Here is an 18,137-nt window from a genome sequence, read left to right as displayed (position 1 = left end):
TTTGGAGACAGTTTTTCCACGTTAAAGGGCTGTGGTTGCCTTGGGCTGGTACAGAAGCTCTTAATGTACAGCATATCTATCTACTTCTTTAGTTAAGCTTTACTTCTCCTTTAAATGTGACAAACTTTTCAGCTGTCCCGACTATCTTGAAAGCCTTAAAAGCACATCCTTTCTTACCAACCTCAACACCAACACTTCTCTCAAACCACAAAGGTTTTGCTTTGTGACAATGTTCCTTGCTCACAAGGGGAATATACTGACATTTATTTATTAAACAGCATTTTAAAGACATCCCATTTTTGTTCTGTGTTTAACCCTGTGAAAATCCTTTCCCAGTAAATATGTTGCAGAGATGTCCTTATACTTTCAAGTTTTCATGACTAAAGGAGACCATGTTATGATCACTACTCCCTAAATGCTCACCCACATAAATGCTAGACATGAGTTCAGTATTATAAGTTATTACCAGGTCCAAAAGAGACTGATTCCTAGTAGGTTCTTGAACAAGCTGAAATAAAAAGTCTGATTTGGCAACCCCATTACCACAGTCAATGTCTAGATTTGAGGTCACCCATAGCTTGGCTTTACATAGGCATCTTCTAATTGTAACAGTATCACAGGGAACTTTACATCTTCTTTGATATTCCTGGAGCTGATCATTGACGGAGTCTTTGCCATTTTGGCTATTCTTCTATCCATTCGACTGGTAGTTTACTGTTTTCATTTTAGCTGAGCAGCCTATGATTTTCTGCATTTCTTTTTATCTTTTTCTCTATCCAATCATGAAACTCCTCCGTAACTTATAATATCCTTATATTTTACAAGAGGGGGTACTTTATTCACTATATAACCAGCATGCACAACATTTGCTGCCTTCCTTCCTTAAATAAGGGCAGTAATTGACACATGCAGTTTGTCAGATGACCCCCAAACACTGAATTCAAGGCACAGTACACAGTTTATGTTTCACAGTACACTGGTTGTTTCAACAAGACGATGAAGGTTGAATGTTGTTGATTTACTGGTGTGTGTCAGTTTTTTAATTTGTCCAATTGCTTTTGAGCCCCTGAAATGAAGTGATTGTGTTGAAAAAAGGCTTTAGTTCTTCACATTTTTATGTAATCTTTATGTTCAATCCACTGAATTAAAGATGAAAGTCTGCAGTTCAACTGCATCTGAGTTGTTTCATTTAAAATTCATTGTGGTAATGTAGAGAACCAAAATTAGAAAAAAGTTGTCTTTGTCCAAAGATTTATGGACCCAACTGTATAATCCAACTGGGTCGCACATCGTTTAAAAGTATCACAGTCTAAAAATCAGATTTAACATCAAAGTTATCTGTAGCGTTCCAATCAATGTGACGTTTTTGGGGGCACCCTGCTCCCTTTTTCAAGCAAATCTGAAAAAATCCCAGCACATCTCCTATACGTTCCTATAAAAATCAAAGGAACTTGTCAGTATCAAGTATGTGCTGCACCCACAATAGCCCCCCTCAAAGCCTCCCCCAGCCCCACAAACCTGTGTGCAGCAGACCGGCTGTCACTACTAACGGATCTTTCGTGTTGCTTCAGTGATGCTGGGCTGGGGCCGGAGAGATCCTTCCATAGGCTGAAGCCCTGTTTTCATTCGTAATTAGACTATGGAAGGATCACACTGCTCCCAGCCCAACATCACTGAAACTGTACAGAAGATCTTTTAGCAGTGTCGAAGGGTTGGGTTAATGCAGGTTCTCAGGGCTGGGGGCAGCTTTGAGGGGAACTATTCCAGGTGCAGCAACTACTTAATACTGACACGTTCCTATGGTTTTTATAGGAACATGTCAGTATCGCTTTAACTTGCTAATACAAAGCACATCTCAAAGTACAGATTTCAGTTGCTTTTGCTACGTAATCGGAAGTGGTGTCAGTTGCAGTGGAGACGCGACGCATACAGAGTTACGTCTACATGGAAGCCAACACACCGACCAACACTACCAATGTTATTCGCATATTTGCTCCATACGTAGTGCAACTACAACTCTTAATTCCCATATATTTAAATTCGAAATTTATTTACAATATTATGATTAATGGTACGTAACCTAAAAAAACTCTTATAGCCCAGATCAATATATTTTATCCTCCCACTTCATAAAAACAGATGTAGACCAAAATCTCTATTTAATGCCTTTGGGGCTAATGTATCTAACGTATGAATCCATTGTACCACAGCCTTTTAAAGAGACAACATACGATCACCTCCCTTTTCAATGGTGGGACAAGTTGGATGATCTGAAACCTCAAATCCTCTGATTTATTTCGCACTTCTAAACAATGTCTCGACGTTGGGAGGGTTCTATTGCCTGCATGAATAGTTGACCTATGTTGTGAAAATCTGCCCCTCATTTTTTGGGTGGTCTCTCTTACATAAATCAGATTACATGGACATAACATATATTGTATCAACTATTTTATCACATGTATAACCTCCCCAAATTTTAAAAGATGTATCAGTAAGTTTTTAAATTCTGGGCCAACCAGGACATATCGGCACTGTGCACATCCCTAACATCTAAATATACCCAGCCTTTTTGGTCCCAGGAAGGTTTGCTTTTTCAGAGATGATGGCACATCAGCCAGATAAGACATCGGAGCATTTTGGAAAACCGGAATGGACGGATACGCATCCCTCAGTAAATGCCAATGTTTATTGAGAATCCTTTGAAATTGGTCACTACAAGAATTAAATTTACAAAAAAAAGTTAAGCCTATGTGTGTTTTTTTCAAATATTTCTAACGGATTCCCTTTCATGGGCCATCCTGTTTATTTTTCGGAACCTCACTATCTGGATAACCTCTATTTAGTAATTTAACATAGGAGATCCTCTTGTAAAGCTCCAGGCTCATTTGTGATCCTACAGACCAGTGTAAACTGACTTATAAGCTAAAGCAGGGAACTTTTTTCCTAGATACTTTGCTGCGACCACCTCCTTGACCTTCTATTTATTGTCCTTTTTACAAGCTACCATCAGTAAATGAAGTGGTGATGGATCTCTTCCCAATTTGTGTTGAATTCTAGCTGAACAGGTTGCAAGTGAAATAGGACAAGGAAGAATACATCTATAGACAAAGCCACGAGAATGTGGACCAAATGCATTACCACCTACTACAGTAACATACAGAAAGTATTGAATTTCTTTAGGGCTTTTTGGACAAATACTAGCTGAAATTACATCCTTTTTGGATACTAGAATTAGGTTTGAATGAAACCCTTTGTTTTTTCTTGGAAACACAGACGTGGGGGTGAGCACGTCTCTTGTTGCTTTTCTGAATGCAATTTTTTTTTCCTGAAAAAGAGTGGAAATATTGGACACCAGGAACCTGCGTGGAAAGGTGCTTAAAAATGTATTCTGTATCCTAAAAAAACTATTGTGTGGACCCATTTGTCTAAGGCTGAGCTTAATCAAGCCTTTCTAAACTGAGCAACGACACTTAGTTTGTACCTATTAAAGGACAAGGAAAGTCTAAAATAGAATAAGGCTAGAAATGCTGTATTTTGTACACTAAACATAAGCATCAACTTACTGCACCAGAAAGCCTAATCAAACAAATGTTTTATGCTTTTAAAGTTGGCCACAGGGGGCTGTCATCTTGTAACTTTGTTATCTTTGCCTGACCCTGCACATGCTCAGTGTGGTCTGGGCTGCTTAGGGATCGTCATAAACAAAGCTGCTTGAGTTCTGCATGGCTGGGAAGTAAGGCGGGGGCTCACCCTGCTGTTCATAATTAGGATTGTTTCCCTGCTCAGCAGTTAGGGACCATCTGACAATTCCTATCCACAGCAGTAAATGAAGGGAGAATTTCACTGCATACAGTCAGGTTTCTTATAAAAACGGTACATATTTTTTAATCAAAGTATATTGGAGATAGGGTTCTTTTTCATTAAAGTAAAAATGGGATTTTTTTTTCTTGTCCTTTAAAGATCTTTTGAACCAGTCTTGTTGCAGCTTCATTTGTTTTCAAAGACATAATGGGCCCCAAGTGTAAACGTTGTCATCCGAATGTTTAAGATGCTGCTTGATAAACATAACTTACAATTGACTGCACCTAAAATGAAAATAAAGGCTCAACAACACAATCACTAGGTGATGTTTATTATTCAAACCCTTGAGGTTTACGCTTTCTTTAAAATAATATTATGTACTTTATGGCAGCATTTTATGTAAACCATAAAAGAAATACAGTTTACTAAGGTTTAAAATTGTGGACAATTAATTGGAATATTGAAAAGTGAATAAATTAGATTGCCAGTTTCTTAATCCTTATAATAAATGTGGACTTTTTGTGGACTTTTCTTAGTTTGCCAATCACAACAGCTCTTGGATAGTTTTATTGTACCTTTACAATGCAACAGAATGCAGAAGATTTGCAAGGCAATTGGATTTGCTTTATGAAACACAATGTTTCATACAAAGAGGCTTGATTTCTTCAGTGGTAGAAAGGTGTGGGTCTCCGCTTAGTCATCTAAGAAAAAGTAGTTGCCACTCTTCTTCTGATCCACATCCTAAAAAGAAAAACATAAGTGAGAACACCTTTCACATGAAATCAACCAAAATGCACTATAGGGGCTGCATTACAGTTTGTGCCATAAATACTTCAATATCATCTCCAATGCAAGCAAATTATGTCTTCACGGTCACTAGGCTACGACATCTTCTATATTCTTGTAATGAAAGAAGTTAGATTAAAAAAAAACTGTCAAGATCACTCATGAACTTCAGAGTAACTGCTCTGCTGGGTCTTATAGGTCTGATAGTTCAGGAGCAACACAAAACACACTGTACAGTATTCTCCACTGGAAAGAACTGAAATCGCTGGTGGTAAATCCTAACCTACACATCGTGAGGTCGGCTGAAGTTCAACTGGCAAACATATTTTAAAAATCTGATTAATTCACATTAAAAAATGTATGTATAAAATATACTTGAGCAATTTTTTTTTTTTTTACCTTAATAGAATTCATTTTGTTTATTCTTGGTCTGTAGTTGTTGGGATCTCTCCTAAATGTGATTTCCAGCTGTGACAAGAACTTGTTCATGCCAGCCAATAGTGTTTGAGGGCTGTAAAAAGGAAAATCACACCGTTGCACTAACTGATTAAAAAAAACTTTTCAGCAATACGAGGTTCAAACTAACTCTGTGCAGCAAATCAGTGGGTTATAAAGAAGTAAAAGTGGACCTGTCACCCAGACATAAGCTGTATAATAAGTCCCTTTCAAATAAAATGAAACCCAAATTCATTTTTTTTATTAAAGCATCAACACCTGTTATAAATGCATTTAAAAATCTCAGCTGTCAATCATTTATTGCTTGCATAGAGGCAGGTAATTACTTTCACTTTCTATTCTGTACTTCCTCGATGTCTCTGTACTCACCACATTCCCACTCCTTCCTTACATCTCATTTAGTAACCAGTGCATGTGCATAAGGTCCCCCATTCTGGCACATAAACAATATTTTAAAATAATGCAAAGCTTGCACCTTATAAAATGTGCCTGCCTGCTTGCTGTGCTTGTTCATTTCATGCCTAAAGGGAACAAGACTGAAATTTTTATGTAGTGCAAGTAAAGTTTATCTTGCTTGATTAACATGATAATAGAGGATTTAGAATTATTTCTTAGGGTGACAGGCCCCCTTTAATAAATAACTTGCTTGTGGTAGTTTGTTAATAATTATTACTACAAAGATGTGGAGCTATTAAATAAAAACAGACGTATAAAGTATGTTAAAGGAGAAGGAAAGGTAAGCCTTATCAGAAAGGTCCACCTAAATACACCAGTAAACCCTCAAAGTAATGCTGCTCTGAGTCCTGTTCAGGAATGTTATTGGATGTGGCCAAAAGGTATAATTTCCGCATGATGCATTATGCTTTCAATGGTTTAACATTTCCAATGAGTACAACCTGAGAGACAACGCATAATTAAGCCCCATTGGGATAGTCAGTTGCAGCTAAACACTCATAACGGCTATGGCATAAAAAACTATATTAAAGGAAATACACAATACATATTTCTATAAATGTTTTTAAAACAGATGATCATTAAATTCCTATAATGTAGCTGCCAAACGCTCGACAGAGAAGACAAAATATTTTGAAATTAATCCTTTTAAAAGATTTCTTCCCATAAATATGGCACTTAACCTTTAAAGGGGTTGTTCACCTTCAAACAACTAGTTAGTTTCAGATAGATCACCAGAAATAATGACTTTTTCCAATGACTTTCTATTTTCTATGTGTGACGGTTTTTCGAATATTGAAGTGTAAAGTGTCATTTCTCTCCTTCTGAAGCAGCTCTGGGAGGGGGTCGTCGACCCTGTAAACTGTTCTTAATTGATACATTTCTTATCTTTGTCCCTGCTGAGCAGAATCTCTAGGTTTCATTACAGGCAGCTGTTAGAACTGATACAATAGTTGCTGATACTCCAGAGATGCTGCTGAGAAATGAATCAACTCAATGTTGCAAAATTTTTAACAGTTCAGAGTCTGCACCTGAATTACTGAACTGCCAGACTCAAACACCAAAGACACAAACATTCAACTTTACACTTAGATGTTGGAACAAACTAAAAAAATAAATAATGGAAGGTAATTGAAAAAAGTCTTTATTTCTGGGGAGCAATCTAAAAACAACTGAATTGAAAAAAGTGTTCAGAAGGTGAACAACCCCTTTAAATGCACTGAGGTTTTTATGCAAGTTATATTCTATTTTACTAAGAGTATCATTTAGCCAATAGAAGCAAAGACTGAATTCACACATGTGCTACCCATATGAGATGCAGAGAAACATACAAGATTAGAGCACAGGCATCTGAGTATTACCGGTTAGCAACAGTATCTTTGGAAGGGATACCATCAAATACAATGACTCTGTCAGCAAGATATGTGGCCATTATAAAATCGTGCTCCACAATAAAGGCAGTCCTCTTGGCGTGGAGTATAAATCTGAAATGAAATGGGGTGTTACTGATAAGAACAGTAATGTGGCCATATACAAAAAAAACAAAACATTTCAAGGGATTCTGTCATGATTTTTATGATTTAGTTTTATTTCTAAATTACACTGTTTACACTGCAAATAATTCACTCTACAATATAACGTTTCATTCCTGAACCAGCAAGTGTATTTTCTTTTAGTTGTAATATTGGTGTGTAGGCAGCCATCTCAGGTCATTTTGCCTGGTCATGTGCTTTCAGAAAGAGCCAGCACTTTAGGATGGAACCGCTTTCTGGCAAGCTGCTGTTTTTCCTTCTCAATGTAACTGAATGTGTCTCAGTGGGACATGGATTTTTACTATTGAGTGTTGTTCTTAGATCTACCAGGCAGCTGTTATCTTGTGTTAGGTTACCTTCCCATTGTTCTGTTGTTAAGATTCTGGGGGGGGGGAGGAAGGGGGGTGATATTGATCAACAAAATTACCGGAGTGCTGCTGTTTTTGTTGATCTCTATCTAATTGCCCTAGCAGGGGGTACAGCGTGCACCTGGGACTACACAGAGCCATTTCCTTCTCTTGAAGCACACATGAATTGAATCGAGGGGGGTGATATCACTCCAACTTGCAGTACAGCAGTAAAGAGTGACTGAAGAAACATAAGTCACACGACTGGGGAAAGCTGGGAAACCTACAATATGTCTAGCCCCATTTCAGATTTCAAAATTAGATATAAAAAAAAAATCTGTTTGCTCTTCTTCAGTGTAGAATTCTGCTAGTGCAGCACTATTAACTGTTGCATTTTGATACAAAACATTTTTTCCCATGACAGTATCTCTTTAAGCAAAAACATTACCTTTTGATTACTCTGGCAGCTGTGAGACGCTGTTCAGAATCCAGATACGCCGATGGCTCGTCAATTAGGTAGACATCCGCAGCTTTACCTAAACACAGAGTTAAGGCCACCCTCTGTAACTCACCACCGGACAAAGATTGCACCTATTCAGGAAAGGATATGATTTTAGCATGGGACTAATCATTAAACATACTGGTAAATATACTGGTATATGCACTGATTCTTCAATACTCCAGGAATACTCCAGGAACTTTAGAATTTGTTTCTTTACAAGTGCAAATTTCCACTGGAGCAGCAATTTGTGCGTTTAGTCTGAATAAAGCATGCAATTAAAATTTACTGCTGCAAGTCAATAAGAAAGAATCCCTAGTGATTCAGTCCTAAAGCTGACTAACCAGTTTGATTTGTCTTAGAACTGCATTTATCATACATGCTCTTATTAAACATTGCATCACACAGGTCTGACAACATGTTCCCTCTTGTTAATAGAAGCCTTTTTTGGCAGGCAGAGCCTAAAAATATTAAATTTTTTTGAATACCTACCGTATAATGATAACAGAAGCAATGTACAACAAATTACCTCCTGATCAATTATACTTTCAATCTGCATTGGCTTCATCACATCTGTCACAAACTGTGGATGAGTGTAGGCGTCTCTGATCTTTTCATGCAGCAATTGGCGAACACTTCCCTAATCAAAAAGAAATGTAAACTGAAGCTTGGGTTCAAATGAATAACTTCTGTACCATAATGATCAAGTTCACAGCCTGCTGCAGGTATATTTGACAGACACCAACATGAACTGCCCCTGTTATTTTAACCAATTCAAAAGCAATATAGAAGATAGAACTTACTGATGCTTTGGGGCTGATCTTCTGTGGCTTATAACTCACATTAAGAACAGGAACGTCACCTGAAAATTGTAAATGTAAGGGTTAAAGGAGTTCTAACACACATTGGAGCAGCAATCAGTAATTGTATTCCTCCTTACCTCCTTCATCGGGTTTTAGCCTTCCAGCAAGCATTCGGATAAAGGTGGTTTTTCCAGTCCCTAGAAATAAAATTCAACTCCTGGGTTACTGTCACGCACATATAGTTTATACCAAGGCTTGAAATAAAACTTTATTTTATACATACACATACAGTAGAAATAGAGCAATAATTCAATTGTATTGTGCTAATTTAAAATGACCTACCATTCTCTCCAAGCATGACCATGATTTCAGAGTCTGTAAACTCCCCAGCAACAATCCGCAGTTGGAAATCTCCCAGCAATTTCCTCATGCAGGGGTACTTATACATGCACATTTTTTTAATATCTTCTTCATTGGCAGTCTCGGCCACTTTAAAAACCAGAGAGGTGTCTCTAAACCTTAAGTTTTCAGTAGGAACGTAGCCATCCAAGAAAATGTTTATGCCTGTTAGGAAACACATATAAACGCAATTATCGGTGGGACTTGCTCAAATAGAAATCTCGTTTCCACTGCCTGAGAATCCAATGGCGACATCCATTCCACTAATCCAAACAAGACTTTAAAGGAACAGTAACACCAACACATGAAAGTGTATTCATTTAATTGAAATATAATGCACTGTTGGCCGGCACTAGTAAAAGTGGCTTGTTTGCTTCAGCAACTCTATTATAATTATATAGAAACAAGGTGCTGGGTAGTTGTGGGGCAGTCATTAAAAGCCGAAAAAGGAGAAAAGGCACAGGATACACAGATAAGCTCTGTAGCATACAATGTGATTCTACATAGTTTATCTGTTATCTACTATTTGTCTTGAGCTTGAATGGCTGCCCCCATGGCTACACAGCAGTTTGTTAATAGAAACTATAATCATCTTTCTGAAGCAAACACACCAGTTTTACTAGTGCAGGGCAACACTACATTTTTCATTACTAAAAGACACTCATTATTTGATGTTACTGTTCCTTTAAGTATGGTGTTGTTATTGAGTGCTGCAACTGAAGCCATGTGATTTAAAAGTGATTTCTACCCCATTTTTTAATTGGGTATTTGGCTTAAGTTGCCCATAAGAGGGTTCTTTACCAATGTAAGCTTCAATACTAAGTATTTACTTCCAAGGTACATTTATTGAGCACTTTTTATGTTAAAAAGGATTTAAAAAAATTACCTTCTCGGACGCTGAAAGGCATAGTTACCACACCATATACACTTGGGACACCATACAAGCAGCAAATGAAGTCGGAGAGATAATCCAACACACTGAGATCATGCTCCACAACAATGATGTAGCTTAAGAAAGTGGAAAAAATGAAGGTAAGGGAGTGCAATCCAATTGTTTATACATCCTACTCTAAGCCTTTGTTACTCAGGTTTCATTAGGCTTCTCTGATGTAGCTTTTACCTCATCTCACAACTACATGATATTTGCAGAGGCTTCAGGCACTCAAACTGACAAGTAACACGCAAATTGTATTTGTCTATAGTGCTGGGACTCTAGATAGCTACTGGCCCAGCACAATATTGTGATCATGAGGAAATCCCTATAGTAGTAACCCCTTTAAAGAAAGCAAAGTATTAAATGTAGTAATTAGTAACAGCAACTAGTCAGATCTTTGATTTTGTTTTATAACTTGTAGGTGACTGTTCAATCTAATTTGTCTCCAATGTTAATAAATACACCCCTTAATATTCTCTCAAGTGATCACCTACACCGAAAATGTGTGAATGAGAATGTTGGTGATATCTCAGAAGATTAAAGGGTTTGTTCACTTTCAAACAACTAGTTGTTTTCAGATAGATCACCAGAAATAACGACTTTTTGCAATTACTTTCTATTTTCTACGTGTTGCCATTTTTCTAATATTGAAGAGTAAAGTGTAATTTTTCACTTTCTAAAACAGCTCAACGACCCTGTAAACTGTTCTAAATTGATACATTTAGTTGATACATTTTTGATTTTTGTCCCTGCTGAGCTGAATCTGAGTTTCATTACAGGCAGCTGATAGAATTGTTACAATAGTTGCTAATACTCCAGAAATGCTGCTGAGAAATGTATCAACTCAATGTTGTAAAATTGTAACAGTTTAGAGTCTGCACCTGAATTACTGAGCTGTCAACAGGACTCAAACACCAGAGACACGAACATTCAACTTTACACTTAGATTTTGGAAAAACAGCAAAAAATAAATAATGGAAAGTATTTGAAAAAAATACTTTATTTCTGGGGAACAACCTGAACTGAAAAAAGTGTGCAGATGCTCTTCTAAATAACAAAACTTTGTGTGTAAATGGTTTAGAATAACTTGAAAAAAAAAATAAACGCAAAGCAGAAAATAGTCTTACCTATCTGGATTAATCAGAGATCTGATGGTAATGGCAGCCTTAAGGCGTTGCTTGACATCTAAATAACTAGATGGCTCATCAAACATAAATCTATAATAGCAGGGGGAAAAACCCAGAAATGACATTAACACCAAATCATATACAGGTATGGGATCCGTCATCCGGAAACCCGTTATCCAGAAAGTTCCGAATTACGGAAAAGCTGTCTCCCATAAAATCCATTAAAATCAAATAATCCAAATCTTTAAAAATGATCCTTTTTCTCTGTAATAATAAAACAGTAGCTTGTACTTGATCCCAACTAAGATATAATTAATCCTTATTGGAAGCAGAACCAGCCTTTTGGGTTTATTTGTTTACATGATTTTCTAGTAGACAAGGTATGAAGATCCAAATTGCAGAAAGATCCGTTATCTGGAAAACCCCAGGTCCTATACCTGTATGTATGACCTTTAATTCTTAAGAGGTTGTTTAAAATATTCCATAAGCAAAAAGGGATAATCATTGATTCTAAAAGTTAATACAAAGAATTTTGTTTTAGTTAACACTAGTGAACCACTTCCAATTAAAATTTTAATATCGTTGGCATTACCTGACAAAAATGTTAATCGCATTATAGCTATTTCTTCTTTTATTAATACAAGTCAAACAAATCAAAAGAATAAATCTTACATGTCGGCTCTCTGGATACAGACAACAGCACAAGCAAACCTCTGCAGCTCTCCCCCAGAAAGATCCTCCACGTTTCTGTCTCTCAGATGAGTAAGGTCTGCAAAAAAAGTGTTTATTAGCACTCATCTCCTGTGCATACAGTAGCTTCCAACAAAAGAACAAGTGCCTAAAAAGGTTAGGAATTGCCCATAAATAAAGCAATCACTAAGAAGGTATGTGACAATACGAATACACAATACCAAAGGCTGCTCTGTCGTTAAGCCTGCTGTCACAAGTGTCCAAAGTGGCTCTTATACACTACATCTGTAAACACCCATAGTAAAGGGCAATTAGCTACCTTACTACCAGTTAGGAGTCCATGATTTATGGTGGATTTACAAGGTAAAAGGGATTCTGTCAGGATATTATGATGTCGTTTTTATTTCCAAATTACTCTGTTTAAATGCAAATAATTCACTCTACAATATAAAATTTAATTCCTAAACCAGCAAGTGTATTTTTTTTAGTTGTAATAACGTTGTGTAGGCAGCCACCTCAGGTCATTTTGCCTGATCATGTACTTTCAGAAAGAGCCAGCACTTTAGGATGGAACTGCTTTCTGACAGGCTATTATTTCTCCTACTCAATATAACTGAATGTGTCGCAGTGGGACCTGGATTTTACCATCCATCTCCATATATATTGGAACATACAGTGAATCTCTTATACGCACCTAGTTGGTCACAGACAGTAATCTGTGTCTTTGTTTCATCTTTTCTATCCAATATGGTACCCACGGGTCCCTGTGTACACAGTTAAAAGACAAATAAAAAAAATTTTTCATGAAAATAACCGTGCATTCTACACCGATTGTGCTAAAGGAATAATCAAGCAAGCGATTCATACCAAACTGGAATGTAGTTGAAAGATAATAGAAAATAAAGATTAGAGTGAGATTACCTTTGCAGCTTTTGGAATTTGGTCCACATACTGAGGTTTAATGATGGCCTTCAGGTCATCCTCCAAAATCTTGGTGAAGTAGTTCTGCAACTCTGAACCCCTGAAATAGGTCAAGATCTCCTGCCAATCTGGAGGGTCCTTGAGAAGTTAAACAAAATAATAAGCAAAACAACTTGGCAGTTTATTTTTACAATTAAAATGCTATTCAGAAACTGGTTCACAACAATCAAAAATAAATGTATATGAAAATTACAATGTACTGTAACATTTACTGGCAAGTTACGAAATTCTGAATACTGTAATAAAGTTTGTATCAATTAGAAACAAATGTACTACAGGGTCAAATATGACCTTAACGACTTCCAGTTAGACAGCCCTGGAATAGAAACTCTCCCCTTGTATTAGTCATGCAGCGGGTCTAATACTGTGGAACACCCAAAAAACAGTTGGGCCGTTCAGCTGTTACTATTGACATTTTACAGCCTATACTTACATCATACTTTCCAAGGTTTGGCTTTTGCTTTCCAGCCAAAATTTTCAATGCTGTAGATTTTCCGATACCATTGGTACCAACCAATCCAAGTACTTCTCCAGGTCGGGGAATAGGCAACCTTAGTACAACCAAAAAATATATTACAATATGTACAGTTTGCAATCCTCTTTGTGGCTACAGTTATTTTTCATGTCTTTCAATATCATCTAGTGACATTCTACATTGTTCATGGGCCAGATTATAAGCACAATTCATAGATCCCATAGAGAAAGCTATAAAAACACCTTGGTGGGCACACCAAGCCCACAGTCATTCCTTAGAACAGTAAAAATCAAAGCATGTGGCTTTTTAATTCCATACTGCTGCTCATCTACCGCCCAGTCACTGTTGATTTAGCAGGTTCTACAGAAGGAACTCGACTGCTGAACTACAATGCCAAAAAAGTCAACAGTGTTAGAATGAGGAGAAGTTGCCAACTGGACAGGACTGTAGAAGAAATAAACCTCTTTAGACGTCACTACTGCATAAAGAAGTCAGAGGAATTTCTGGGCTGCATAAAGAGTTTTGTATGTCAAGCCATACAGGGATTACGTGGGCTGTTCCCACAAGGTGCATCTGTCTGTTGCAATCTGCAGCTGTCTTATCAAGCTATCGAAGTAGAAGGAGCCTCTTGCCGAAAAACACTGTTAAACTGTAAATATGGGGCACATTTTCAAAAGGTCGAAATACAGCTCTTCAAAATATCAGAGGGGAAAGGTCTCTGTTCTCTACTCACTTGATTTAGGGGCAAACTACCAAAGGGTGAAAATGCTTTTTATATTGAAGGCTTTGATAAAATCTATATAAGTGAACAGGGAGTTAGAAGTTCACCACTGATGAATGCTTTAATAAATACTGACAATTGCCTGTTCATAATCTCTCTCCAAAACCAAGGGTTAGTAATATGAATTTGGCTCTCGCTTGGCCTATAATCTTTTGGGAAGCCTTTACATTCGATTTTGAAAAACTGTTACTATTCAGCCACAAACACATTAGTGAGGGCCCTCATACAGCTGCTCAGTGGTGGTGGTGAAGGGTTCCAATGCAAAACTTAACACAGAAAACAGGATGGGATGCAGGAAAAGAGTTGGGCCTGGCTAAAGGTGCAACTTTACTGGTGCAGTGATCATCCAAAAGCGTATATAATGTCAAACACCAGGTATAGCATAGGTAATTAAAGCTCTTTAAAATTGCCAATGGCATCCACAGAGTGGTATTCCCCTTTACGAAGCACAATGTGCACTAAGGCGCATCTATTTTTCCACCTTATTTCAATTCTGTAATTTGCATCTAAGAATCGCTCACCTGTGAAGCTTAAAGGCATTGGCACAATATCTGTGCGTTGTCTCTTTCTCCAGATTGCTCGGCAAGTTGACAATTGACAATGCCACAAAAGGACATTTCTGTAAGAGAATAAGAATAATAAATTACAAAACTAGTTCAAATGTTTGCACCGAATTGAACTTAACTGAATAAGCATCTGCTGCCATACAGCTTGCCCTAGCCATAGCAAATGTTAAAATTAAGAAATTACCTTGACACAAATACCACATCCAATGCACAAGGTTTCAGAAATCCATGCAATTTTACTTTGTGGTGTCACTTCAATGCACAATTTTCCTATAAAAAGAAAAAAAAATAAGAAAACTGTTCCTCAGTAATAAGGTGCACATTTCATCAATTAACCCAGGTACTGAAGCCTATCATAAAAACATATCAAAACTTCAAGCTTCAAAAACTTCCTCCATAAGGCCATAGTGATGTTATAGCAAAAGAGCACACAGAAATCAAACATATGAAATGTATCTTAGGATTTCCCACTAATAACTGGACATCACGTCAGGGAATAGATGCCAGGAACGGAGGCAAAATTTTTCATTTAAGTCTACAGAGGGGCAGTTTTGTGCACTTCTGTGCTGCATTTTAGGCTACTTAAAAACTCGGCTTTCAAAACATAAAAGCAGTATTGTATATATCCAAGTACTTATATGACTCCTACAAATCCTGTGCGGTTTTATGGCAAAAAAAAAAGGCAGGACCACTGACTTTACCCACAAGGATTTCACAGAAGAATAAAGGGAGCTGCTATTTCTCAATGAGCTGCACCTAAAAGTAGATTTTATGAAATTCTTGTTCAAGTGCAGATCACAAGTCACACCTTAACCAAAAAGTCACTTACCCATCCTCACAACAGGACAACTCTTTTTGCATTCTTGGCGGCATTTCTTTGGCTTGCATTTGTCATGACTAACTATAGCTATTCTGGTAAGTTTGTCTGCCATGTTGTCTGTAGAAGTTTTGCTTTTTCAATGGACACCAACGTTAACACCTAAGAAAACAATAAAGTTAAACATGGGGTCAGACAAATGCATTTAGATTACATTTCGTTGCCATGAAATGTTTGATCTTAGTTTGTTCAAAAGTCAACATCAATTTTCAGAATTCTGCTTTTTTTTTTCCTTGTTAATATCTTCTCCATGCATCCAGGCCAACGCTAAAGCAAATATCGTTGCAGACAACAGCCTGCTTGATGGATTTTAACACTGGGCCATCTAAATATACCGACAACCACAATTACCAAGGCATTGTGCTTCTTCACCGGTTATCTGCCTTACCTGCTTCGCTAAAGGTGGCCATAGACGTAGAGATCTGGAAATAAGAAACTATTGCATCTCCTGAGCATCCCCAGTGTTCTAAACCAATGTTGGTATGGTCGGGTAGCATGCCACCCCCCTAAAATCCTGGCACCCTAGGCCTTGGTGGCCTTTCCACAAATCCGGGTCTGTGGTATGGGGGCCTTAAAACTAGTCCCTTTCTGATTTATCTGCCACTCTCTATCAGCTGCAAAGCTTTCTCTGGCCACTGAATGATACATGATCAACAAGTGGTGCCAAAAAAAAGTGATCTGACAAGCCAGCCTCACAACACAAGTGTTCCTATAAAGAGGCCTGTTACAATTACCAATATATATGATAGCTATTAACCCTACTATAGAACTCAGACATACTATAGAATTCAGACATATGGCAGGGAGCATTTTAGTGCCGTTCTATTAAAACGCAAGTGTGTTTTCTGACAAACAATAATAATTTTAAAAAGAATAGAGTTTATCGTTTCCCTACATAAAGTGGGTTGGATACAGAGTTCCACTGAGGTATCTATTCATTTGCCAGGACTAAGCTATACTGTTGTGTACCCTTATCTGTCAGAGACACACATGCTGATGTCAGCACACACTTCTCTTACTCACAGCTGTCATTCCCCAAACACCATTCATGCAAACATGGCCCTATTCAGCATGGCAGTGCTGGGTAAGGAAGATACTGATATATACATGATAAAGATAAATATATAACAAAAAGTAAAAATGCCATTGTAAAAGCTAATTTTTATACCTATGAACTCAGTCCTTCTCCTGTCTCTCGGACCAGTCTTCTGAAGTGATGGGAGTGGCCTATTTTGAACCTGACACACCAAAAACCTCCTATATGATGACATCACCATGCCCAGGCTTTGCCCTTACTTGTTTCCTATTGGATGTCGATACTGCCCTCCTCCTAGTGATTCATTGGTTGCTGGTGAACTGTAACCGGTCACACAATTTGAATGGTCATTGGTTGATTACTCAATTGTAATGGCAGAGGTTAATAGACGCAGCATATAAACAAACCTGCCTGTAATTTACCTAGGAAAAACTATACCTTTTTTTCAGGAGAACCTGAGTGTTTAAGTGTTCCACTTCTGGAACAAGGTTTAGAGCTCTAAATACCAAAAAAAAAAATGAAAAAGTTATAATTTTTCATGATATAGGGATTTATACCAGAAAAATATTTTACTTTATGCACAAAAATTCAACTCATTTGGAAAGTCCAGAGTTAAGAGACGGGTAATGAGAGATTAGCGGAGCTCACCCTTGCTGTAGCGTGTCGGCCGCAGCTCCCAGCCTGAATCTGCAAACAGTCTCTGTATATCGCCGATCAGCGCTGGCCCAATCTCCCCTCAGGAATCGCTACACAATTTCATTTGAAAAGTGGCTTTTATTTTGGCTCAGTAAGTGGTAACAGGCAGTGGGTAAGTGGTACCACTTACCCACTGCCTGTTACCACTTATTAAGCCAAAATAAAAGCCGCTTTTCAAAAGAAATTGTGTAGCGATTCCTGAGGGGAGATTGGGCCAGCGCTGATCGGCGATATACAGAGATCATTTGGAAAGCCTCAAGCTCAAACAAATAGTCCTGGGAGTCACGTCAGTTGCTAAATAATTATTTTTTTATGGGTCTCTGCAGCATTCCCGCTCACTCACAAATTTGTAACAGTTTCTCTTCAGTACCTGAATGCTGCTCAAATTCCCCAGCACAGGAAGCAGTGGCAGATTGACAGCAGACACAGCCAATAGGAGTTAAGTTATCACACATTGTACTGGCAGCTGTCATATAAGGAAGAGGAAGTGAACACTGTAGTGTTTTTGGGGGTCAGTGACCCCCTCCCGGCACAGGGTCAGTGTGGAACTGAAGGATTAGTACAGGGAAACTTCTGAGGTGAATATCTCTTGAACTGTACTTTTTCTGTTAATTATTTCTATGGAAAAGTTTGTTTTATTAATGTGAACTGTTAGATTTGTCAATTTGTTACAAAGGTGAACAACCCCTTGAAATCCATGAGAACTGAACCTTTTCATACAATACAGCCTGAACTGCGGCCTCGTGTTGAGTCTCTAGACGTCTCACTTAGACAAGTAACCCTTTACTGTAAGGCCACTTACCCCAGGAACAGATGTTGACTTGTGGGTGACGATGAAAGTGCTTAAGACTGGGGAGGGGGAAGGAGGGTGATCAAGGCGTCCTACTACCACTTCTCC

The 18,137-nt window shown here is 37.8% G+C and overlaps 1 protein-coding gene across 1 annotated transcript; it reads right to left on the bottom strand.

Annotated features, from left to right (window-relative positions):
* Positions 1–4,116: 4,116 nt before the first annotated feature.
* abce1.S (ATP binding cassette subfamily E member 1 S homeolog) lies at positions 4,117–18,131 on the bottom strand. The gene is given in 18 exon segments (NM_001087292.1): positions 4,117–4,542; positions 4,987–5,098; positions 6,858–6,980; positions 7,824–7,966; positions 8,404–8,514; positions 8,678–8,736; positions 8,815–8,874; positions 9,020–9,241; positions 9,963–10,084; positions 11,138–11,227; positions 11,810–11,906; positions 12,522–12,591; positions 12,749–12,886; positions 13,242–13,359; positions 14,586–14,683; positions 14,815–14,900; positions 15,460–15,609; positions 18,042–18,131. Coding segments are annotated over 17 exon segments (1,800 nt in total). The 5' UTR covers positions 15,563–15,609; positions 18,042–18,131; the 3' UTR covers positions 4,117–4,494.
* Between the last annotated feature and the right edge of the window lie 6 nt (positions 18,132–18,137).

This window comes from Xenopus laevis, chromosome 1S (assembly GCF_017654675.1).
Source record: "Xenopus laevis strain J_2021 chromosome 1S, Xenopus_laevis_v10.1, whole genome shotgun sequence".
Lineage (NCBI taxonomy): Eukaryota > Metazoa > Chordata > Amphibia > Anura > Pipidae > Xenopus > Xenopus laevis.
Note: the sequence above shows the minus strand (reverse complement) of the source record. Positions and strands in the feature narration are given on the sequence as shown.